A 26,433-nucleotide genomic window follows, 5' to 3' on the forward strand; every position below is an offset into this window, starting at 1 on the left:
TATGTGCAGTTTACTTTTGCATACACATAATGCAAACGTTTGTACTCTGAAATCGCTGGATGTTATTTAAATGGCATATTGTTTCCTGTAGTATCGACATATGAGTGGACTACACTATGCTGCCAAATGTGCCAAATGGTGCAAGTATCTGATGATGTGACGCATGGTTTCTGATTAGTGTCTGCTGCTCAAAGGCTATGGCAGTGTGAACACTTCAACACATATTATGCCCTGTAGCACCATGAAGGAAAAAAGTGACACTAAAAAGACTGTATCCAAGCTACAATGCACTTTCCTCTCAGCAACTATTGTCTGCTATAAACCGACCTGTAAAAACAGTATAGGATTGCAAATGTTTGGCTGCAAGTTACTTCTTACAATAGTTTGCATTCTGGCTTACCACACAAGAATACTTAAGGCAAGCTGATGCAAATTGGCTCAACACATACAAAGTATCATCATGTATCGAAGTCATACTTCAAACATATTTCTCAATTTAGTGAAGCCTTATGGCAATTAGATGAGGAAGACACATGAAGCATCCACAGAGGTCAAATGTGTGTCACATGTGCTGACACTATAGAAGGTCGCTTTTCCCTCCCAATGCTTGTAGGCCACAGAATGAGAAATTGCCTTTAATAATGCCTATAATTAAGCTTTACAGCAGCTTAAGCACTTATGAACATGACAGATTTTGCCCTGCAAGCACTAGAAGATGATGAAAGCTAATTCCAATGAAGTAAATTTAGAAAGCTCAATTTGCACAGAGACTAGAAAGAAGTGCATTTCTGTGTGATGTTGCATTCCATGCTGTAGAGGCTCAGCTGCTACACAAGCTGCTGTGAAGCCCTCAAAAGAAGAACTGTCCCCTTCTCTATCACTTAATAGTGTTCATGTTATTAACAGTTCATGTCACTTACCACAAAAAAAAAAACTACAAAACAAATTCAAATACATGTCCCTTTGTACGTAGGTATTCATTATTTCTATAGCTCAAGAAGCCTCAGCAGCATGTTACTATCAACTGTCGTGTGGTTTTAGTTTAGAATGTACCAACAAATAGTACTGTAACTTGGCAAACTGATGTTGACAGTGCTCGACAGAAACGAGCTACTATATAATGCTATACTTTGTGTAACACCCCCTTTTTAAAAAGAAAGCTCCAATATGTGGACAGGATAGAAAGACATGACAGCTCACCCGCATACAGCGCTGCCTTTCCATGCGTATTCGGGCTATGATGTCCCGCACACGCCTTGAGATTGGTGTATTCAGCTCTAGCAGGGACGTCTGCACAGAATAATTCAGATCCATCAAATGATACCTTATGCAGCCAAGATGTGTCGTCTGACCACAACACCAAACTAAATTTATATATAAAAGCTGCATTACATAGGCTGTTCATAAGGCCTGCAATAGGCAGGGGTGTAAACAAAATGACAGTTTGAAATAAAGGTGCATCATGAACGAAGATTAAATGAAAGCATGAATGTAACAGTAATTATCAGTGCTTCAATCAAGCTAACAACGAATGCAAACCCCTTTAGATAAAACATCTGGTGAATATCAGCAAGGACAAATTCCTGTGCTCATAGTACAGAATTTTTGCTAACTTGCAGTTTGACCAAAGGAGTCTGGGGCCTTGGGGCATTGAAAAATAAATGATTACTAAATAAATAAATAATCAAACATCTGCCACAAACTTATCATTTTAAATATTTTTCCTGTTCTCTCTATATATATATCCACAATTAGAAGGCCTCCTGTTTGTAGCAGTATTCTTAGTAGCTCAGTATTCTATGCAAATGCTTGAAATATATTGGTGTTCCACTAAAAAATAGAGGGCAAAATTTGGTTAATAAGTAACAAGTACAGCAGTGAAAATTCTTTATTCAAAAGCTTTACTATGTGAGTGATTACTGGCCATAATGCCAGTTGAACATGAACCACAACTACTATAACCAAGAAAATATTTTATACTTGAGGTAAAGTGCAGCTTCTGCTATAAAGCTACCTCTACATTAGATGAAAATCATTCCTTATATCGAAAGCCACTGGCCCACAGACCCTCTGTCCATAATAATGAAAAGGCTGCTACCAAGAACATAAAACAAGAGTCACTGCCTTACTGCAGTAAAACTGAGACACTGGTACTTTTCTTGCAGGATAACCAAGCATTAACCCTTTAGGTGACGTGCAGAAGTGTTACTATGCTAAAATTTTTTTTGCAATCAGTACCAAGGATGAGTGTGGCTTGTCCACGTGTTTGGGTGCTCTTTTCAAGCGCGAGTAATGGGTCGGGCTGGTCCAATCCATTTTGACATTATAGTGAGTTCCCTCTGCTAAAGGGTCTACAGACTCTGCTCGTCTAGGTTCGTCTGGTAGAGTTGCTGCGACTGTCATGAAAACACTGCTCTCATTTCACCGAGACATCAAGCTCTGAAGATGATTTGCTTCTGCACGAAAGCACTGAAAGTGATGGCGGTGTTTTCTGTGCTACAGACACATCCAGTGACACTGATGTCGCCAACTATAATGAAAGTTATGATATGGCGTGGCAATGACCCAAGTTTGATGGGTGGAACCTTCTAACTGCACTTAACTTTATGTATTTTCAGACAAATTGTGAACTTACTACCTCCATTTCATATATAGTATTTTGAATCTGCAAAATTTTCTAACCAGATGTGCAATAAAAAAAGTGTCATTTCCTGAATGCATTAAATTTTTTTTTTCTGGCACTTAGAGGGTTAAATGCCATCAAGCTACGGTGAGAAACACATGGTCTTTTGTAGGTTTCATGAAATCAAGGTTTTTTTTCTTTATACCGAGATTTGCCTCTATGGTTTTGCACAGATGTGCAATGATTTCTCTCGACAACAATACTCGGTGCACCCACAAACAAACTAAGGGGCAGTTTGTTGACATAACCTTGCTGCTTCTTTCTAAAGAACTGCTGCATATAGGCGCTAATACTTAATGACCAGAACAGTGGACACAAAAACTGTACAAGTTGACATTTAAGTTTAAAGGGGCCCAAACACCTTTTAGAAGAAGTGTGAAATATGTCTGGTATCAAAGAGCATCGGCACAAAAATATATTTTTAATGTGCCTTGATTAATTTGTCTTATCAATAAGCAAAGGCTGCCACTGCCATGGCCTCATAGTCTTCCCCTAACATTGCTTGAACTGTGCTTGAAGCTGTGCGGCCATGCCCACGAGAAGCGACACCCACCATGCTACACCCGTCACCGCACTGAGCATGTGTACATTGCCAGGACCTTGAGGAAGTGTTGCGCAAACCTCCATTGTCCAGCCCAGACTCAGAGGCCATAGTACTGGTGCAGTGATATTTTCAATCAGATGGCAGCACAGCCCTATCTGTGCAGAAATTCGCTATTGCTTCTGCCAGAGGCACTGCTCAGTCAAGACATTTAAAGAACTCCGCCTCGTAGCCATCATGTTTTCACCAGCATAAGATTAACAAAAAAAAAAGTAGTGGTATTTTTGAAAAGTTAAAGGTAAAAGCAGGCAGCCTTTCAAACAAAAGTGCAGGCTCCCAGGAGCATGTGTGGGAATAAGACTTCAGATATTCATGACCATACTTCATGGCGACAAATCAAGTAAATTTAGTATTTAAGAAGTGTTGTGCAGCAGTTTTTATGACACTGATAGCATATGGCCTAATCTACTGAGTGAATTTAAACTTGCATGAATTTATGTACATGGTTAAATAGACAATGAAGTACCAAATCAAGATTACATAGCAAGCGTTTAATCTACTGCAAAATACCATGACTAGAATTATTTGCAAGCTTATTACAAGGACAATTGTTGTACAAATATTTTTTCTCCCCATACCTTGTCAATGTCTATCCGGGCTGCCACAGGCTGAGCAAACACATTTTGTAGAAAGTCTGGGTCAACAGCCATTCCAATCCAGAGGAACATATGGATGCCATTCTCTGAAAAGTCGAGGGTTCAAGGCATAGTTTCAAATTGCATGTACTCTATTTTGCAATAACCAATAAGACAAATATTTAAAAATTTGTATAGACCTCTCCCACTCCATGACATGACATCAAAAATATGTGCCTATTATCACCTACTGCTAAAGATGTATCGACAACCAGTTTTGGCAGATGCATTATCTTCCGAGTCATCCTAAGCAAAGCTTCTTATCGCAGTAAAAAAATAATCTGCCAAATGCACAAATTATTGTTGCCATCAACTGAAGTGGTTTCAGCTGAAATAATGGCAGGTGGCTGCCCATGCACCTAGCAATATCACAGTGCTCCTGTTCACAAACATGAAGGATGTCTATAGCTCAATGCCCATTTCAGGTGGTCACCCCAAGAGCTTGATCACAAGGCCACTGGACAAGTAAACAAGCATTGCTTGCACAATAACCAAAGGGGTAATGAAGCAGAAAGGGCACGAGAACAAAACAAGCTACTTTTTTAGCACTTCTTATTCATACCTTGCTGCTTGCTGTATTAACTTCCACAGTTCCATGTTAGGATGCTACAAAATTTACTGTATACTCCTGCAGTTTGCTGGAGCTCTAAAAGTGACTCGTATGTGCACAAGTTGCACACATACTTGTGAGTCGGTATGTTACCCTTGACACTGCAAAAAATGATTAATTCAAAATCTGCAGTTAACACACAGGGCAGACCGACAGGACTGACATGCCAAAGCAACACAGGCACTATGAGAGACAACATGGAGGACGGCTCCTGAATAATTTTGATTGCCTCTAGTTCTTTAACACGTGCCTAAAGCTTGGTGCATTAGCATTTTTGTAGTATATTGTGTCCAATAAAATGTGACGACAGCCACTTGGGATTGAAGCCATGACCTTACACACTGCAACGGAACACCATAGCCACCAAGCCACCATGGCAGCAAATAACGGGCATTTGAAGACAAGTACAAGATGAATAATCTCCAAAACTTGGAAGAATCTGATGACTCAAACTAAAGCCAAATACTAGTTGCAGTGCACAGCCAAATCAAGTACATTTAGTGGACGAACAGCATGATACTATAAATGCAATGTGACTTCTTTTGCTGACTTGTACATTGTGTTTGGAAAAGTGTACTGTTAAAATAACTTGATAAAAATACATCCTTTTACATTTCATTTAAGGCGTGTTCTACATACATACCCTTGCCAACACGACATCGTCTGATTTATCAACCCACTGAGAGAAAAATGTTAAATTCTTAATTTTTTTTAAAACAATCTATATTACAATGGGGGTGTTCGCCTAGCAGCATTAGTTGTAGGTTTGCAGCAGTAGGCCAAAACAAGTCAGTTGCTGCAATAGCGATGCGGGCAAGCAAGCACTTCTCATTGTCGTCATATTTCACCAGCACCATCCCCAGTGCCTTCAATACAATCACTCCCCACCAAAAGAGTAGCCATCCTGGCAACCTAAAGACAGAAGAACACAGGGGGGTCATGGCACTGCTTGAGCTGGAAGACATGGACGATTTCCTGGCTGTGACGACGCTGGTCAGAAGACTCTTCCATCAGCTCGATGAGGTAGTTTACCGCGGATGTTTGTTTCAGTACCTGATAGGGACCGTGGTACTTGGAGAGCAGCTTGGAGGAAAGGCCTGGAGGAGTAGAGGGCACCTACAACCAGAACAGCGAGCCAGGAACAAAGCACGCAGCCATAGTGGATGCATCGTGGCGATGCTTTTGACGCCACTGGTCCTGGGATGTGAACGAACGAGTGAGCCGGCGACATTATTGGCATATGCAGCCGCTCGGGAAGCAGTCGTCGACTCCGAAGCATCTGGCCGGTAGGGTAGAGTCGTGTCCATAGTGCATGAAGGTTCGTGTCCGTAAAGGAGAAAAGAAGGGTAGGACCCTGTGGTGCTTTGCATGGCAGTATTGTATGCATAGGTGATGAAGGGCAAAATGCAATCCCAATTTGAGTGGTCAGATGAAACAAACATGGCCAACATGTTGCCAAGGGTGCCGTTTAAATTACCCATTAGTTTGAGGATGATATGCTGTAGTAGTGTGGTGAATGATGCGACACTCCTTTAGCAATGCTGAAATGACGTCGGAGAGGAAAATGTGACTGCAGTCGCTCAGTAATTCTCGAGGTGCTCCATGGTGTAAAATCAGGTTTTCAAAGATAAAACTGGCGACGCCTTTTGCTCTGGCAGATGATAGGGCTGAAGTTTCAGTGTACCGCATGAGGTAACCCAGCAGTTGCCGCTTGGAATGTTAGGAAGCGGACCATGTAGGTCAATGCTGACGCGGTCGAACGCTCGTGCGGGGCATGGTAAAGGTTGCAAGGGGCTGGCAGCATGTCGAGGTGGCGTCTCGCATCGTTGGCACATGGGGCATGACCGGACATACTGGTGAACGAAACTGTACATACCACGCCAGTAATACTAAAGCTGGAGGCGAGAGTATGTCTTTAATACACCAGCGTGGCCGCATTGTTGGTCGTCATGAAAAGTGGCACAGGTGTCAGAGCAGAGGTGATGGGGAATAACAAGCAACCACTTGTGGCTGCTGGAGTTGTAGTTGCGGTGGTACAGCAGGTTATCCTGAATGATCAAGTGCGCGGCTTGGTGACTGAGCGACCCAGAGATTGGTGCTGGCGACTGGCTAGACAGGAAGTCTAGAAGCGAAGAGATCCATGGGTCTTTGTGCTGCTCTGATGGCATGTCGGAAATGTTGAGGGCAAAGGCACCGCAGGTGGAAATAGATAAGTGGACAGAACCAGAAGACAGGGGTGACCGGGATAGAGCGTCTGCATTGGAAAGCTTTCGGCCTAAGCAATAAACATGCAGATGTTGTATTCTTGTAGGCACAATGCGCGACAAGCGAGCTGACCAGTTGGATCCTTTAGTGAAGATCACACACATAAGGACCCTACACATAAGGACAAAATTTTCCAGTAGCCCAAATAATGGTCACGCATTCCTTCTCAATAACCGAGTAGTTTGCCTTAGCTTTGGTAAGGATGCGGCTGGCATAAGTGACGACATACTCTTTGAAGCCATCCTTACGTTGTGCAAGAACAGCGCCAAGCCCGACACCACTAGCGTCCGTGTGGATCTCAAGTGGAGCAGAGGGATTAAAGTGTCACAGTACTGGAGGCGAGGTGAGAACGTGTCACAGTTCTTGTAATGAGTCATCGCACGCCGCGGCCCAGGCCAACAGGTCAGAACTGCCGGTCAAGGAGGCGATGATAGAGGCAAAGTTTCGGACAAAGCATTGGAAATATGAGCATAGGCCAACGAAGTTGTGAAGCTCTTTCATGGTAGTTGGTTTGGGGAACTAAGCTTGGGGAACTAAATGGAGCTAAGTTTCGTAGGGTCCAGGAGGATACCGTCTTTTGAAACCACATGGCCGAGAATAGTAAGCGTGCGAGCACCGAAGTGGCATTTGTTCAAATTTAGTAGCAGTCCTGTAGTAGAGAGGCACGCAAGGACTTGCTTGAGGTGGCTGAGGTGTGATGCAAGGTCGGTGTAAAAAAACCACAATGTAATCTAAATAACAGAGGCACATGTTCCACTTCAGCCCTCAAAGAATGGTGTTCATCATTTGTTCAAAAGTGGCTTGCACGTTGCAGAGGGCTAACGGCATGACGGGGAATTCGTATAGACCACCAGGTGTTACAAAGGCTGTCTTTTGGCAATTGGCCTCTGCCATTGGCACTTGCCAGTACCTGGAGTGCAGATCCAGCGAGGAAAAAATTCCACTCCCTGTAGACTATCCAGGGCACTGTCAACGCGCGGCAAAGGATAGACATCTTTGTGCATTATTTGGTTAAGGCAGTGATAGTTGACACAGAACCTTATGGAGCCACCCTTTCTTTAAATGATGACAACCGGAGATGCCCGCAGACTGTTAGAGGGCTGGTCAATGCCACACTCCAGCATGTCGTCAACCTGCTGGTCGATGATCTGGCGTTCAGCGGCTGGCACACGATACAGATGCTGGCGCAATGGTGTTTGTTTGTACAAGTGAACTGCGGACTCGCCGCAGTTCACTTGTACACAGCTACAGAAAGTGACGAGGAATACTGCACGTGACTAATGCTAGCAGTGATAAGAATCATGCAAAGTGTTAAAAGAAGGCAGCAATGGGTTTTTACTTTTTTTTTTTTTTTTAAATAGCTGCTGCAACTTTTCATACCACTTCAACCAGGGCCCATTTTTCGAGATTTCTCTCGCCATTCATTTTGCTCGAACCGACGCTCTGCTTTTAGAGACCTTGTTTGGATTTCCCAGGCACTTGCAATGTTATCGCTCCGCAATTTTTTCCAGGCAGTGCTTGTCACAAGCAAAAGCTAAGGCAGATGACAGCTGAAAAGTGGCTTGGAAAATGAATCCAAGGACACCTAAGCACTTGTTAGTTGTGAATGCAGAAGTATTAATGTCCAATTGAACGCCACTGCGTGATCACTCAAGTTTTGCACTGCGAGTAATGTTTTCAAGTTTTGTGATTAAATTGGTGCAGGTTATTTTTTTTGTACAGCTTCTATGTTAGCATGTTGGCTGTACACCGAAACCATTTGGACGATATTGCTGAGAAATCAAGGATGCCACATGCCACCGATGTCCTGCACGACGAGAGACTGAGGAAGCAGCAGCGGCCACCAACGCTGGCATGCACGCATGCACTTGCAGCAGCTAAGCCCAGCGGGGGTGAGGGAGAGAAAGAGAGCTACAGACCATGCACTGGCTTCTGAGAGCAACCGAGAGCAAGACAGTGGCACCTGCATGCAAGCGTCACAGCATTGTGCAGCATTGCAGCATTGTGTTGCCGCATCTGCTCCGTCGAGGCGATGCCCTCTCCCCTCACGCAACACCTGGTGCACTAACACAGCAGCAGGTCTTCTGATTAATCAGCTCTGCTCCGTCAAGGTGCCCTTGTGGCATGGCTTCGCAACCAATGGGAATTTAGGTGCAGTTTTGCTGCTACAGATGATGGCCTTTTCACTAAATGGGCCATTTGACGATTTTGCATCAAAAAGAAAGCTCGCAGCTATTGCCACAGAACAAAGCCAAAATGAAGAAGAAGGCCAAACATATGCTGCAGGAGAATTATAGTTACCGTAGATGTAATCTGAATAAGATAACATACTTCAGTACTTTAGGAACAGTTTTTCTCAGTTTGTGCTTTTTCACAAAACCTTATGACTGCAAAAACTATCGTTCTTGTGTAAGAAAAGGAAGACTTATCAGTAGGGTGCTTACTAGGGGTAGAATTTTATACAGAATTTAACTGTCAACTCAAATTTTCAGATTCAGCAATTTTTTTATATGAGAATTGAAATTTTGGCCACAAAGTGAAGGTTCAATTCCTGGTGAAGGCAATTATGAAATTTTTTTTTTCCCTAAATACTGCGAAAATTGAACAACACAGCTGCACAGTGGAATGACTTGGGCCTTACTAGTAATACGTTATGCACAAGAATTCCAAAATGTTTTGTCATTTTTAGAACGATAGTTTTTGCGACCAACCATAGTGCCTTCAACATTTGAAAATTAGGAACTCTCTCACAAATTCTTCTAGAATAAAATTTGGCACCTGGCCTTATAATATTGCCCTGAACACATCCTTCAATTTTGATCAAAATCAAGTTAGCGGTACAAAAGTTAACTTTTGTGGGCTGTGTCCCCCCTTAACCAGTGCAATAAATAAGCCCCAGCAAATCAGAAGTGAATTTTTGTGTTTTGTCTAATCTTCTGATGTTGCCATGTCACATGCTACACTCAATTGCTCCCAGCATAGCTGCAACTTTGTGCTACTGCCTATTCATATTTCGCCAAATCAGGTACTATGTTAACGTTGATATTTTGCACACATTGCTGCATCTGATGAGCAGCTGTTTACAAAATGTCTGCAACATTGGTCTAAAGTTCTTGTCCACTTGCACTCCAATGAGAGTGCTCCCATTGGGGGCTTTGCCTGTGCCACGAAATTGGCCCTTTAACAATGCACCAGGTTTGAAATACTCTTGTTGTGTTTTGCATGCTCCTCTAAGATGTACACAAAACTAGTGAAGCATGCACTTCATAGCTCTGCTATGTAATCTGATATTAATTCAGAAATTTATTGGTACTGTGCTTTCCTATAAGATCTTCGCATCATATAAGACACTGCATCCTGCCTAAGTCATGAACTGCAGGAGGTCTATGCAATGTGGTTGACAACACACATAAAAAAATTGAAATTCACTTTTGTGCATCCCTTTAATGCAGCACAGAAGTCAGTGCAAAAGTCAACGAAACTTGTCTCTTACCTAAAAGGTAGCAGCCATCCTCTTGTATCTTTTCAGCAGTACATCGTAGTGCAACTGGCAGGTCCATAGAGTCCACATCTACATCATGCTGTACAAATACATTAAGCACAGCTGCTACATGACATCAGTAAAGAAAAGGCATACTGCCTGAATAAAAAGGTCACAATGGCAAGTGAAAAAGTTAAAATGAGTCAGCATACGACAACGTGTATGTGGCAAGAACTGTGATGGTGACAAGAATGAGGGTTCAAAGCAGGAGGAAAGAAACTCACCAGAGGCAAGAGGCGTGGGTAAAAGTAGGCCACTGTGCTCGCCACATCCATGCTACACAGCGAGAGCATAGCAAAGCTCCGATCATCAGTGGTCATTTCAGGGCCTGCACGCAAACCACAATGTCAAATTAATTCTACAATCACAGCTACAAACACAGTTGCATAGGATTAGGCAGCTAGTACAAAAACGCCCACTAGAACTAATCTTGGTTGCCAAATTTCCTCCTTCCTGCAATCTTGCTTTGCTTTGTGTGGAAGACCATGTACTTTAACTTCAATTTAGCAAAGCAATGTGTACCACAGCTGCATATTTTAACCCTTTATTACCCAGTGTCGCGAACTCGCAACATACTGAATGATTGTCAATCCCACATTAACACACAGAAATTACAGGCTAGTTTTGGTGTATGTGTGTTCTCCATGGACAGTCCCTTCAGTAAAAATTTTCAATAGCCACTTCGGGACAATAATCTAAATGAGAAGGGAGTGTGCATGGAAACAACTATGCTGTAGTTGAACATGTGCAATTGCCATATTTTTTTTGTTGTCTACTCGTATAGGAGATGAGATTGGCCATAAAGTAAAATTGGTTTTCTTGCACCTCAATGTTTATTATTACCTGTACAAACCCTCCAGAACATGGTTTTATCTGTGCAATTTCTGTATTTTCTCTATGTCAGAAATTTTTGACAATGGGCATTTGTGCCTTCTTTTCTACTCCCGTGGTTAGGTGCCAATGGACAGCTTGATAAGTAAACAAATACAATAGGGACGCGATTTAGCAACACTGATGAAATGAGGTGCCCGTGTTTCGTCTCTCTTTTTTGTCCGTGTTTTTAGTGCGCGCTTTAAGTAATAATAATGAGGTTAGCAGACAGACCGCTGATATCTACTGTCATGATGCTGGTGGTGTTTCGAATCCTAAGTTTTATGGATTCTGCCGTAAAGCAGCACTTGGTGTATGGCTGTGTGTGGTTGCTTATTTTTGAGCGTGGGTGCATAACTTGGAGAAGGGTTTCAACTAATAGCAAGGTGACGCGCTAGTTTCATATAATGCATGCACAAAATTGCGCTTTCTTTGATGAATCAAGTTGGCTCAGGACACAAATTCCACTGGAGATTGATAGTACTTGTATCGCGAAGAAGGCACTGCATGAAAAAAGGGTGCAAAAAGATGACACGGACGGCAAACTGCTCCTGTCAACAAGCATGACGAAACTGCCCTCTTTTAACCATCAAACAGAATATATACAGTTGCCAACATAAAAGAGAACTAACAAAGATTGCCAACCAAAAACAAGAATAAGCTGCTTCCAGCATACAGGACACAACAATACTGAGTACAGGAGTCTCAGCGATGATGGTGACAAGAACTACGAGTAAAGATTTCAAGACACGAGGTGTCAAATAATCCACACGACCTGTGATGATGAGATAGACAAGAAGTGTAGTCACTCTAAACGCATGCCTCTTAGCAATAGAAATGATGGAGTGGGCAAAGACACCTTGCACTGAGAAATGTGACATGCTGCATTGACAAGGATATGCCTGAGAGTCAGCTTGTAAATGACACGCTCTAGAAGTAAAAACAACCTAACTGCAAACACCACACGGTTTTCTTATGCTCCAAGTGCGATGTACATCTTTGCCTCAAAAAAGTACAAGAACTCATTCTTCAATTTCCATCATAATTTGAGCGAGCAAGACCAACTATTTTTAAGGTAAAAAGCGTTTCAGAAGACAAAAATTACGCTTTCATTGAGTACAAGCCTGCCTACATAAATTTTCAGCATTCGTCGAAGGTGTCGAGAATTAGCGACATTCTGATTTTAGAAAGACAGCAGCGCTATGAAGTTTTCCAGTGTAGTTTTTTTTATTATGGGGCAGAAGAATAATGAATTACAAAGTTTAAAACTTTTTGCCCGTGTTTAAATCAATTGGGCATCGGTTAAGAAACCCTCTGCACATCACACACAAGAAACAGGTTTCACCTTTTACATATATATATATTAATAAAAAAAAGTATGTTTCATCATGAGCCCACAGATGCTTCTAGGGAAGTTGTTAGCAAGACTGCGCTGAACAAAGAACCACTCTGCATCTGCTCACCCAGCACAACATAGTGAAGATCATATTACAATTGCTCCATTACAACAAAAGAGAACATTCAGCAACATCTTAGCCTGAGAAAAATAAAGAGTGCAATGATTTGAGCGATTCCTTCTGCTCTAAACTCATTTACTGTGACAGCATGCACTGCCACCTTCTCAAAAACATCATCTTAGCGATGCAACACAACATCGTCCTCATCTCTAACAGTATCGCATTTAGGCTTCTGAAAGACATGCACAGATGCCACTCTCACAGTCTCTGTGACACGCAAAGCCCAGCACAATTAACTAGGTGCCAAAGTTGCATGTTAATGCATTGGTTAGCCTATCATTTCCAAGTGCACAATGGCACAGGGACATGAGTTTGAATCCAAATGGGTGGACAACGTTTGTTTTTCTTCACTCTATGCCAAGGGTAAAGCTTAGAATGAGGTGACCCAATTATGACGACATGATAACGATGCCTTGACAATCATGGCGTTGGCATAACGGAAAAGATGGACAGACGCAGAAATCCCATTTCAGTAAAATTAGGTGCTGTGTGCTGGCAATGATGGCCGAGCACAGCTGTGCCTGGACAACCATTAGGTTTTCAAGCAGCCTCATAGCTACAAGCTCAGAATTTCACACAGGAAACAGTACTTCCCATGTCAGAACAAGCCAGACCTAAATTGCTTCAACAATGCCTTGGAAAGTGATGATGAGGCCCTCTGCACACAACATCTAGGAATAAGAGCCAAAGAGTTGCTCTAAGTGGATGTAGTGCCAACCCAATTGATGCCACCCCAATAAGCACCAATGGTGACTCTATTGCCCAGTGCATGTTAGGAAATTATTGTGTGGGGCCACGGCCCCTGCATGGTATTTATGTGTATAAATGCTTTTGTGCAGTATGTAGGCAGAGAGATCAGTATGCCCACAATGAAAGTGCACATAGCTGCACCAGAGACCAAGACTAAGCATGCTTTAGTCTAACCCCCGTATTCAGAAATGCAACTTAAGTTGAAGCCCATGCTTGACTTGATCTAAGTGACGCCTATAACGCGCCGAAGGAAACGCAGTGAGCGTCTTTGGGCACGTTAACGCCAGGCATCATCAAAATCAAGTCAAGCATGGGCTTCGACTTAAGTTGCATTTCTGAATACGGGGGTAAGCTTGGCTGGCACCAGTGTGGACACTGCCACAGTAACTGCGGCTCTGCTCTTGAACATCATGATCTTTGCAGCCCATAACAGGCACCAATGGATGCACTGAGAACTATTGGGAAGAGCTGCCCGTCTCTTGCCCCCACAGCGACCTTTCTGCAGCAGTGCACCTTGAACTAACTGAACGATTAAGAGGATGTCTGAGAGGTAGTAGTTCCTGACGTGTCATGGGCTGCAGCTTGCCACGTCAAACTCACCGTGAGCATTTTGCTGAGCATCTATGCTATGAGACAGCCACTTTATGTGGCAGACTGTTTCCCATGAATGGTTCTCTGTAAATATCCTTTGGTTGTTTCAGTGTTGCTATCAGAACAGAGTGTTGCAAAGCACCAAACAGCAGTCATATGCTGTCACAGCTGTATTGTATTGCAACATACATTATTGACAGCCGTGTTTGCTCAAACAATTGTCCTCTTAATATAGCGCATGCAGAAAATGACAATTTTGTCAGGAGCTTTTACTTTCACCTTACCACTGAACTGTGGGTTGAAGATGAGAACAAAGTCATAAAGATACAGCTATTAAAATAAAGAAAATGCCTAATCTCTTAGCAGAAAGAAAGAAAGACCTAATCTCTTAGCAATCACACTTTCTTGCGCTGTCCGATTCCATGCATAAATGGACATACACACCATATTTTCTCAAAGCTAAGCGTTTGCCCATTTTAATTAACATAAGTGCCGAAGTGAGGGACGATGTTTGGATTCCAAGCAAATAAAGAATGCAAAATTACATACAGTAATCCCCTGTCATAACGAAATCGCATTACTCAAAATATCACTTTATTCAAAATGTCTTCCAATCCTGACCCAAACGCATACATTTTAAGTCACATTGAAGCGCACGAAGAGCTTGACCCGCTTAGAGTAAAGTGGTGAGCGGAGACATCGCCGCAGCTGAGCGGCGGCGGCCTTTTTGGGCATGTAGTGTCAAATTAATACCGCCAATGAATTAGTCTCATGTAGGCACAGAACAGGCCACAAAAGTACCAAATCGAGTGTTCACTACTGCTGGTGGATCCTCATCCAGAGGAAAACAGAGCAAGGAGCATGTCACGGTGCTGTTTGATGCCAATGCAACAGGCAAGCACAAGCTTGCCTTGTTGATACTGGGGAAAGCGGAGAAGCCATAGTGCTTCCGAAATGCAACTAGTATTCCCAAGGAATGCACCTACAGAAATAACAAGCGACCATGGGTGACTGCTGCTATTTTTGAAGACTATGTGCGCCTTCTGGATAGACAGTTCGATGTAAAGAAACGGCAGGTGCTTTTCAAAATTGACAATTGTCCGAGCCATGGGAAGATTGACAACCTCAAGGCGATTCGATGTGGAATTTTTGCCTGCAAACACAACCACAATACTGCAACCGATAGATCAGGGCATCGTTAAGGCCACCCGGAAACTGTACCGCAAGGCTCTTTTGCAGCGCAAGCTCACAGCATATGATGCCAGCAAGAGGTACAACATTGATTTGCTTGATGCATTTGCTGAACTTCTCATGGAAAGAACTCGCACCTTCGAAGGTCACCAACTGCTTTGTGCACGCCGGCTTTTCCTGTGCCCCCACCAGCAACCTTGACGATGACCAGCCTGACAATGACTCAACTTGCAGTGACCTGTACGAGGCTGTTCATAAAATTGCTGGCCAAGAGGTAGAAGGCGACTTCAAGACATTCGCGTTGGCTGACGCTGCTGCTCTCGTGGTTTCCCCAGCAACGGATGCGGAGCTACTAATTGACACTGATGGTGGCCCCAATAAGGACAAAGAGCCAGCAGGCAAAGAGCCACGTGAAGTGCCAACTATGGTGCAGACATGGGAGTACCTACACCTGCTGCGAAATTAGGTTGAATGCATGGCCGGCGTCCATGGCCTCATGCAATGCTCGGTCAAATCAGCGCAGGGGTTGCTCGCGCCCGGTAAGAACTTGAAAGAGCCAAAGCTCACTACTTTTGCACCTGAATAAAGTTTTGCTTCACTGAATACATTGTATTTTGACTTTTTCGCAGTTGTGGCGCAATTAAAGTTTGACTGCTTTAGCTTTTTCAAGTGGTCGCTTATATCAAATTACCGCTTATAACGAATTTTTTCGCTGTTCAACTGACTTCATTTTAATGAGGGATTACTATAATTTGTTTATGAATAAATTCAAAATTATGTGATCCAAAGCATAAGAAAAATTATGGGTGGCCATGTAGTAAGTTGCTGCTTGCCATCATGTCATTCCTTTACGGTCACTCATTCGTGCTGTCATTTGACATAAGATCCTCCATGCCACTGTGAATTGTGCTCCTGCTGCTAATGGCAAGCCAAACAAATAGTCCTGAGTTACACTGAGCCTATTTATAGTGCCACATTTCCAAAAAGCTCGCCATGACATTGACTCAAACACTGACAGACAATGTTTGAATACAAAGGTGTTTACATCCAAACTTTTTAAAAGCTCTATTTGTGCTGAAAGCAGGGGGGCTGTTAGAGTTGAGAAAATACTGTAGTTTTTATAGAAAATTCCTTGCCATACCAGCTTAGCAATGTGTGCTGCTGGATCACTCAACCTCCACAATACCAAATATACATGCAATCAAGCAGATATGTGTGATCCTGCTTTCACATGTCTGTTTTAGTGAATTTAATATACTAACGATTTTTGGCCACAACTTTCATTTTCATGGCCAACAACATTGTGACGGTGGTCTAACAAAAGCGTAACAAATGAGATGCAGACAATGTGGCATGTGCTCCCTGAAGGCTCGCACAATGAACCTTACAAGAAACATTGTGGAGGCCATGTGCTGTCATCATGGGATGCTTCACATGTGTATTACTAGCTTGACTGCATACACCTGTGTGCTTTACAATCTTTGTTATTGTTACTACACAAAATGGCAGACTGACCACATGACTGTTTGTCACTACAGGTTGTTAAAATATAATTTGAATGCACATCCACCGGTTTAGGTTGCCAACCAACAGGACAGCTGTGTAAAAAAGCACAACTACTTGCACAGCCTGCACACAACTATGAACACAGGAGTAATGAGCAATGCTTAACAATGCTTTAATAATGCTGTCTCAAAAAAAAAAATAGAAGAAGAAAAAAGAAAAGCGACTTTTTACATCGAGGTTAAACTATGTAGCGTTGCTTTTAGCCTAAACCATAGTCTGAACCCAAGCACTCAACTGACCAAGCAAGAAAAATCCTCCAAAAGGTAAAAGATGCAAAAAAACAGTAGTACAGTTCTTACAGATGTGCAGCTCATAAAATGAAGCTCAAAAAATAAAATTAATGAAGAAGCACAGTGGTAATGGGGTAAAAAACTACTTGGCCTAGATAAACCATTCAATTTAGAGTTGGTAAGCATGTAAAGACAGTCATTATAAGTGACCTCACCACATTTGCCTCAATGCCTGATAGACAAGAGAGGAGAACAGGACTGATGTACAGCAGAATCTCAGTAAATAGAAATCGCTTAAACAGAATTGCCAGTTAAATGGAACAACAGCATCGAAATTGGTTGGTTTTGTATTTGGATATAGCAACAACAACAACAACTACACACACACAAAAAAAAAAACCCTCGTTAAATGGTACCGCAGAAACACACTATAAAGTATGTGTATATATATATATATTGCAGAAGAAGCCCCATATCAATTTCTTTTTTGCGACACCTGTCTTCTATGCTGAAAGCCATCCTTACAAAGCGTGGCAAAGGCTTGAGCGAGTGAAAGTTTTATAGATATTTAATGCATCGCATGTTGCAGATTGATTGATTGATTGATGATTGATGTTTAATGGCGCATGTTGCAGTCCGGACATCTTGGTGGCACTGCCACTTGCCCTATTCACGCTCAAAATAAGAACTAGAGAACTTTCTGATACCTTACAGTGCGCCGTTGGTAATTTGGACTGCACCAGCACAACTTCGTGCTAGTTCAGCCACTGAGTCGAGCAGTAAGGGCGATGTCTTTGCTTTGATACATCATCAGTGCCTCCTGTAAACCGAAACCTGCAAGCCTAGTGAATCAAGAAGTTGCCAACTGTGGTAAAACCATGGGAAGAACTAGCAGCTACATTCACTTCCTGATACCCAACATTTCTAACAGTGTTAAGACGGTGTATGGCACCCCGGCGCATCTTTATCAGTAAACCGAACTCCTGTTAATTGGGACACATTTATCCATTCCCTTGTGGTTCCGTTTAACGAGATTCTACTGTAGTATGTTGTACAGTGGCAATAAAACAAATTTCAAGCACTCGTGCATTCTAAACAAAAGGTATTCAGGCCATTTCATGTGCTAGTAAAGCCGTTGTAAAACTGTGCTGTAAGGCTCCTGTGATGCTCCTTGGCAGTATGAGGTTATAGAAAATGAGGAAACCTGTCATACTATTGCAGGCTTTTCTAAAGTTGGTTCAGTGGAATCCTTGGGCTCTGCAGACTTTCTAGAATTATGTGAGCACCAAAACTGTAAATGCTTCATCTTTCTTCACCTTTTCTTAAAAGTAGTGCAATGCCATTTGTCATTTGCCTGCACAACCCTTTACACAAACATACGCGCAAGGTCCTGCTCATTTTGTGTGTAGTACAGCTCGCATCCCATCAACAGATACTACCATAAATCACAGTCAGCAAATGTAAGATTTCCAAGTTAACTACGCAGCCTACCTCCAGAAAGGGCATCACTCTTGAGCAGGCAGTTGAGGTACAGGGGCAGTAGCTTCATGCATTCAGGGAGGATAAGCTGACCGGACGAAGAGGGGCTAGCACAGTGCTTCCGGTATGCAGCCAGCATCTGGGCACCTCGACCAATGCAGCCATCACGCACCTGTCGAGGGCTCTGCTCCAATAGCTGCCGAATAGCTGCATTAATGTATGCGTACATAAAAAGAAGCCAGATCATACAGAAGGTGGCGGCTAGCATGACCATGGCTCTCTGGTCACTTTTCCCAGCCACATGTAACAACAGGCACATTTAAACAACCAGCGCAACGCTAGCATGTAGGCCACCTGAATATCATTTGGGTGCAAAAAACACTAAACTACATACATCTTCATAGCACAACAGAAACCGTGATAATTTATTTCAATGTTTCCACTGACACAGTAACAGTCATTTTATGCATACAACTGTTACCTACAACTTTTAAGATTCCACTGCCAACATTTTAACAAAGCCAGAAAAGAGGTAATTTTCTTAGTGCAACCTCATAGGGGTAATGCAGTATACCTTATTAACGAAGATTTAGAAGCAAGAGTCTTACAATTTTTTAAATGTTTTAGTGTCACAGCCAAGTATTGTTGGGCTGCATGTCATAAACTTGCTTCCTTCGATTCCAAGCTACAACTCTACTGAAATTACAGACAGCTGGCACAATACTATATATGGACACGATCTTGAAACAATGTCTGGACATTTCACATAGTGACAAGAGATGCAAACTCTTACAACAACTTCCTGCACTCCAACAAGATGAATGATCAACATTGATTTATATGCTTTTTGCGAGATAAGGAGATCCAGAAAATTATTAAATTGCATTTAAAACAACAAATATGTTTTATTTCAGACAAAGTTCAATGACAGCTTGAGGTTCAAGAGATTGTTCAAGTTTGAGGAGTATATTGAACCATGTGAAGCATTTTCAGTGTGAATCAGCAGTAAATATCTAAAGCATACTAGATAGATAAATCCACATATGTAGGTGAAGCATCAGCCAGCTCTTATCTTAGGCAATAAAGAAAAGAGGGAGGAACTGTGACACGGTCTGCTCAGAGGTCTAGCAATCAAAGGATCAATATGGTCAACATTAACAAGAGTGAAGCATCCATATCCGCAGTGCCACAGTCAAGGACTTAGTTGAATCATGGATGTTAATGTTAAAATATCTTTACTGTTTATGTTACTTTACAAACACACATACTTCAATTTTTCTCCTAAGATTCAATGAGAGAGGGCAGCAGCAAATCACGGTAGTTCCCAGTGTTGCCATTTATTTTTGCGCACATTCTTTTGAAGCACCACATATCTGCTGAAATCTGCTAAATATCTGCCAAAAAAAAATGTACAAGCAACAAGTTCGATGCAGTTAAGCAAGCATCTTTAAGCAGCACGAGTATCAATTATTACGCTAGCAATGCCCCAAATGCTATAAAGGAAGTAGCAACCACGACATGTAGGCCTACCTAGTAAGAAACCAGCGATGCTTCCCTTCTCAAATAGGGTGTCAGCTATGGAGTGCTGACATTTTTCACACTAGTGCTTTCCCTACTGCACACATCGCAATGCAAAAATTGCCCATAAATTTGCAAGACTGCCAGCATCAAGGTGTTCTGTTATTTAGCTGGCAGTGATTTCAGTTGCTTCAACTTTGTCTAAGGGTCATCTAGCCAGAACTTACTGAATTCTGACAGCTATACTACCTATATTTTTGTCTGTGGTCTGCTAAAGATTCGTTAAGAAGATTTACATTCCACGAAGAGTACCATTTTGTGCTTAGAATGAAATATGTTATAATCATTTATGTTCCATATCAGTTTTGTGCCTTCACCCACTACAAGCAATCCAACATCAGCAATAAAATTAGCAAACTGCTAAAATGGCAACACTGGTAGTGCCAACATTTTTATGCCGTTTTTTTTTTTTTTTTTTTGCACCCATCTCTAAGTTGAAGACCCTTCATTTGTGACATACTCTATATATACAGGGAACTCACCTTGTTTGGACAAGACGTTGACGATGGTGTCCAGGTCACAGTTTCTATACATGTCAGCCATTTGAGAGCAAGTAGCTAGGGCAAGGTTATGAATGCGGAGCCTGCGCTGGCCTCCAAATGTCGTGTACAGCAGAGCCACCTGTACAAAGGCCCCTTCTTCCTCTGACAGTTTGTCATCATACTTGATCTGCAGCCAAGACGGGCAAGACATTATCACAAAGAGATGAACTAGAGAAAAATAAAAGAGCAATATGAGAGCATGCATGACTGTGCAATGGCACCCAGTTGTTCCTCTAACTTCTAAGTGAGGGAAATTCATGATATGTCAAATTAACATACTGCAAGTACAGCAAGTTCTGCTCAGCACTTTATATGTATAATGCATGCTTCTTAAAATGTAATTAAGGGGAAAAGTGTCTGAGAAACCCACATTTCCCATTAACAAGAGCCAGGTTAATTAAATAAGCAATGAAGAATTCATGTTATTTTTAGGGCACATTCTTTTTTAGGAAGTTTTATTTATTTTGGTGGCTCACAACAGTAAACTATTATGTTCATTCCTTTTTTGTGCATACATTCATACATGAAAATTTTTTCAATATTTATTTGCTTATTTTACTTGTTAGTGGAGAGCGCAATTAAATATTTAGAATGTACCAAGAGAAGATGTTTCTGAGAAATTGGCAATTATTAATTATTGTACGTCAGACTATAAGAGATATTTGTTCCTTTTACATAAATGTGCCTATTATAACCACTTGCAGATTGCTAGGAAATACACTGTCTTGCACGGAATATAAAAAAGGCTGACGATGTCATTATTTTCTGCACACAACAATGTACATGTATGCAAAGTTTCACTATATGACAAGGAGGATCAGCTTTCAGTACCTCAACTGCTATGCACTTGTTGCAGTCCACCGCGGCCAGTTCAACATCTGTGGTGTTAGCCATGTAGTAGTTACCGTAGAAGTCAGTAGGCCGGATGCCTGTGCTTGTGCGCACTCGCATAACAGCATCAAAAGCCGTGGGCTGGGAGATGTCACGCCGCAGGTCTTCAAGAAACCTGGCCCCTTCGACATCCTCCTAGAAGATAACCATAACCAGTCACCTGGTGCATAAGCACGTGCTGACAAGCATTTCACATTAAACTGAACATTTTACCTCTACAAGTCTCCTTGTAAATGGCTCATGTCATGCAATGGTGCAACCAAAGTAAGTAGCTGACAGTTGAGCTCCGTAATAAGGAACCAGCGCTGGCCAGGAGGTGCTACCGCAGTTTGAGTCTCCTACTAAAATGTGCTGGCGCCGTCCGATAGGAACGCCATGAAAATGGTACAATATCTTGAACAATGACACACGTGCACCCATACCAATGCTTGATAACATCTGGCTGTAGCAATGTGCATTCCAAGGAGCGCATGTGCTTCTGCGTTTTAGCACGCCGGTGCTCAGTCAGGTCAGATGCTGGGCACATGTGTCGCAAGATTAGCGGAGAATGGTTCTGATGTGAAATCACCCATGTCCAACTAAAAACTGTTTTCTCCGCTCACTAGACGGTGTATTACGGTGTTACTGTTGTCGCACAAAGTGTCAGCGCTGATTGCCTATACCAACACTGAGCCAATAACGCCAAGTGAGCTTACCTAAGCAACTTACCAGCAAGAAAACATTGACTGCTTCTTTGAACAGGAAATTCTGCAATAGCATTCATGCCTACTTGTGCCACAGCATACATAAACTTTTTTTTATTATTATTACAGGGTTTTACATTCCAAAACTACGATTTGATTATGAGGCATGGCGTAGTGGACGACTCTGGAAATTTGAACTGCCTGGGGTTCTTTAACGCGCACCCAAATGTAAGTACATGGGTGTTTTCGCATTTCGTCCCCATCGAAATGCGGCCCCCATGGCCATAACCAAATTAATGAAATAGTGTTCATTTATGAGCTACAGCTCCAACAAAGACATATTCCTGCTTTGCTTTTGCCAAAATATTCCCATACCATAATGCAGTGTCTGCAACATCTTTCTTACCAAAACCAGTGTTTTCTATAGTCTATGCCTTTGCTGCTGCTGGTCTTTACAACTTCCTGATATTTTGGGCAACAAGACGGGTGTAGTCGCCAGATGAGGTGCAAACTTGCAGCCCCATTATATTGACATATCTACCTGTCAACATGTACTAGGGTGCACAAAAAACAAAAACCAACAGCTACTACAGACTACAGCAAGTCTATGATGTACCCATCGCATTTCTCATCTATGCACACTTTGCTTGTGGATCTTTGTTTTGTGGCAAGCTACTGTTAGACCTCTGTCTGTGCCACCTATCATGCAGACAATGCTCCAGTAGCTCCCATCTTTTGTTCTCTTGTAAAATTTACTTTTTATAAAAGCTGGGCTCGGCATGCCTCCATTAATAAACAACTGATCCTATGTGCTTCAATGAACGTTCACAGCTGACAATAGCAGATTCTCAATTGTAATGAAGGCCAATACCACTGACACAGTTGGTATGGCATGAGTCTACTGGAAGGCATCACAACTGTGTGTGCTTGTATAGCCCCACAAGCTGGCTTCTTCGAGCACATGATTCTAGTATGGCCACACAGCTCAATAGATCGAGCTCACTATGCCCATTTCTTTGCAACCCTCTTACTTGTAGTCCTATGGAGATATTCAAACACGGCATGACTGTTCCGATAGATAGTTGCTCACTTTGCCTCTTCACTAAACAGTATGTTGTAGGTGTTGTTCTCCACTCAACACAAAATTGTATATTCTCCGATTAACTTTCACCAAGGCTATTCTGTTTATGCGAGGAGCACACACTTAAAAACTGGCATTTGTTTGCATGCACCAGCCATGCAAAGCATGCTCTTACCCATTATTTTTCTGTTTGTGGTTGAAAACATGCAGGCGTGTGATGTTCTCCAAAGGCATCGCACATCAATATATTCAAGCATGAAATTCCCAAATTACCGCACCTTGTCCATAGAAGCAGTGGTGCTCACACACGTGTTTGTTTACGCTTTAGCTATGCCTTGACTGGTGTTACAAATATGAAATGAACTTTTATGTTACAATACAAAATGCTGATGCATGTTTAATTTGCCTAACAAGGTTTACTTGCCTCAAGGGATATGTTCTTACAGTGCTAAGTACCACAAAGGCTGTGCTCAACTCAAGAAACAGAATGCCTTAATATACTAAATTCGGCTTTATTTACATGCACTGATTAGGTGAAGCACATTGTTATGTATTCTCGAGACTTTTTTTTTCTTCTGAATATGTGGAAATAATTATGTTAACCAATTTTCTCCTACAACGTTATCCAAGCACGAAATTATAAAATTATTTCTTGTGACAGAGTAGTGGTGATTTGTTCATACTGTGAGCTCTGAGCGGTATGCAATCACCTTCCTGTAGGCGCAGCACTGCCAGTCAATGCTAGTATATTAAGAAAACAGTATTATTAGTCAATAAGGCTATCTGCATATATCTTCTATGGCAGGAAATCTGGCTAACCCTACGAAGTCGTGAACGAGTACGAGTACAAATAGCTGGACAAGGAAAAATGGGGTTGTGCTTGTTTACAGTGATTGACAATGACCATACAGGCAATGCTTCAGATGAAGCACTCACCGTGTCTTAGAGTCTGTGTTTGGTCTGATATTGCTGCATTTCACCACTGCCATCCTCCCAAAATAGTGCTGCTAGGATGCCACTAGAGGCGATGCATTCAGAGCAGCAGACATGTCACTGAAACTGCGTCCACTGCAGCACAGATGTCTCAGTGCTGTGCGCGTTTGATTCCTTGTTTCCTTAAATTTTACTTTATTTCAGGTCTTGCCTGAGGAGACAGGGGCTAAAGGCTGGAGGTGTCTGCCCTGCTCAGTTTGCAACAAGTGCAACACAGAAACACACAAAAACAGTCCAAACAGAGACTCGTACATTTTACATTGCAAAGTGATTTTAACAAACTTATTTCACAAAAATCTCAGATGGACTCATTTGTTATTAAATTTCATAAATGATGCGATATGCACTGGACGTCGCAGAACTGAAGGAACCAATTTGCAAAGAAACAGATTCTTGCCTGTTATTTTGTCCGGCTTCTGTCAGTCTGACCATATATATTTCCGTATTCAGCTGTCTTTTCGAAGGATGTAAAAAAGTTTATTTCTTGGTACTTTTATTGTAGGACCCAGGCACACAGATTAATCCAATCGTAAATTGTGACGATGCATTGATAAAAGCAGCCTAACAAATTATGAAACAAGCTCGGCAAATTCCATACATTCCCCATGTGTCAAAGCAGCCAGAGGACTATAACTGCCACCATGCACCATGGCAGTGATGGCATAGCCATACCTGCCAATCTAGGGACCTCGAAATTCGTATAATTTGCCAAGAAAAGGGGATGACAAAAGAAAAAATTTCGCTCATGTTTTTTTTTTGGGGTCACAACAATGTCACAAACAGCTCTCAATGGCTGCCAGTACAGCGTTAGATGTATTGGTGCTTGTACTGTAACCAGAGCGTGCATGTTTGATTCAGACACGTGCTAGGCCCAGTTACAGTCCCATATATGAGGCATGCTGGGTAGGTGAAAGAAAGGCTCAAATCACTATGAAGACGTCAGAAACATCTCTGAGTGACTGCCAGTAAAGTAATTAGATGTCTTGATGCTTGTACAGAGACCAGAGATGGCACATGCACACGTGTATAATTAAGGGACACATACCTACTACGTTCTGTGAAACCGACTCCTTTCCACTCAATATGGTTCTAGGCATAGTAAGGTTGTGCAACAGGGAAGCTGACTTAATAGAACCAGTCATTACACAATGCATATTACAACTTTGCCTCAGGCGCACTGTTAAGTACACCTCTCTATCTGAAGAGAACTGAATTAGGACTACACTGCTTATGCACAAATGGCTTGAATTTAAATTGGCCTTACGCTAGCATAATAGCAATTACAAAATGGCGTCTCTCTGGTTTCTCTCTCTCTCTGTCTTTCTGCGAGTTTGGGGCAGTTCTTGGGGATATTTAAGGCTTTGTCTGTACAACCGGGAGGATTGGTTGGAATTGGGGAGTCTCCCGGACAAATCTGGAGAGTTGGCAGGTATGCATAGCACAACTTATGGTGAGATCAGTCTATCGGTTGAGTGCTGGTTTCAAAATCAAGAAGCAACACAGCTGTTGCTTACCAAGGATTCAACACAAAGGCAAAATCCTTCCAGAAGTTCACCAATGAATTGCCACTGCAGTTAAAAGGATGAAGACGTACTAATGCAGTGCACAGAGCCAATTACACTTACCTCAGATGTGAAATTTGTTCAGAGCAAATGAGGATTTGTTAGCTTCCTAAGTTCCATGTCCCCATTTAACGTTTCCAGTCAATCAACAGTATAGGCCTTTTTCCCCCCAGTGCAGCAGCTGCAGAGTGTCCCTATTTTACACAGCCCTTGAGACAATAGCAAGCATTTTTGTATCAACATACAATGTTAGTTTCCCTATCTTATATAGATAGCATTCCAAGTACCCTCCTACAAACCAACGATATCAATTATGTCCAAGAGAACGCCATCATGTCGCACTAAAGAGACTGTCAATGCCACTGCATGCCAAATGTTGATCCGTGTAGCTGCAAGATGCCCATGACTATAGGGGTGTTTACACAACATGTACCCCAGCCATTTGTGCTAATATATTAGTAGCAATTATTTTATTCTTATTTGTAAATTTCATTTCATTATTTAGCTAAATAACTAGAGTATTGCAAGACATTTTGCAAATATCTCCTTGCTGCCATTTCGAGTACTGCCCACG

General features: G+C 42.1%; 1 protein-coding gene across 5 annotated transcripts in view; it reads right to left on the minus strand.

Moving 5' to 3' along the window:
* The window catches only part of Sec24CD (Secretory 24CD), an 86,960-nt gene that overhangs the window by 5,909 nt on the left and 54,618 nt on the right, over nt 1-26,433 (minus strand). For all 5 annotated transcript variants that reach the window (XM_050195755.3, XM_050195761.3, XM_050195758.3 and 2 more), the window contains 7 exons: nt 21,481-21,675; nt 20,590-20,776; nt 18,542-18,736; nt 10,560-10,663; nt 10,288-10,375; nt 3,863-3,966; nt 1,201-1,290 (listed from right to left, as the gene is read on the minus strand). In XM_050195755.3, coding sequence (XP_050051712.1) covers nt 1,201-1,290; nt 3,863-3,966; nt 10,288-10,375; nt 10,560-10,663; nt 18,542-18,736; nt 20,590-20,776; nt 21,481-21,675 — 963 coding nt within the window. The remainder of the gene's footprint in view (nt 1-1,200; nt 1,291-3,862; nt 3,967-10,287; nt 10,376-10,559; nt 10,664-18,541; nt 18,737-20,589; nt 20,777-21,480; nt 21,676-26,433) is intronic.

This window comes from Dermacentor andersoni, chromosome 1 (assembly GCF_023375885.2).
Source record: "Dermacentor andersoni chromosome 1, qqDerAnde1_hic_scaffold, whole genome shotgun sequence".
In the NCBI taxonomy this organism is placed as follows: Eukaryota; Metazoa; Arthropoda; class Arachnida; order Ixodida; family Ixodidae; genus Dermacentor; species Dermacentor andersoni.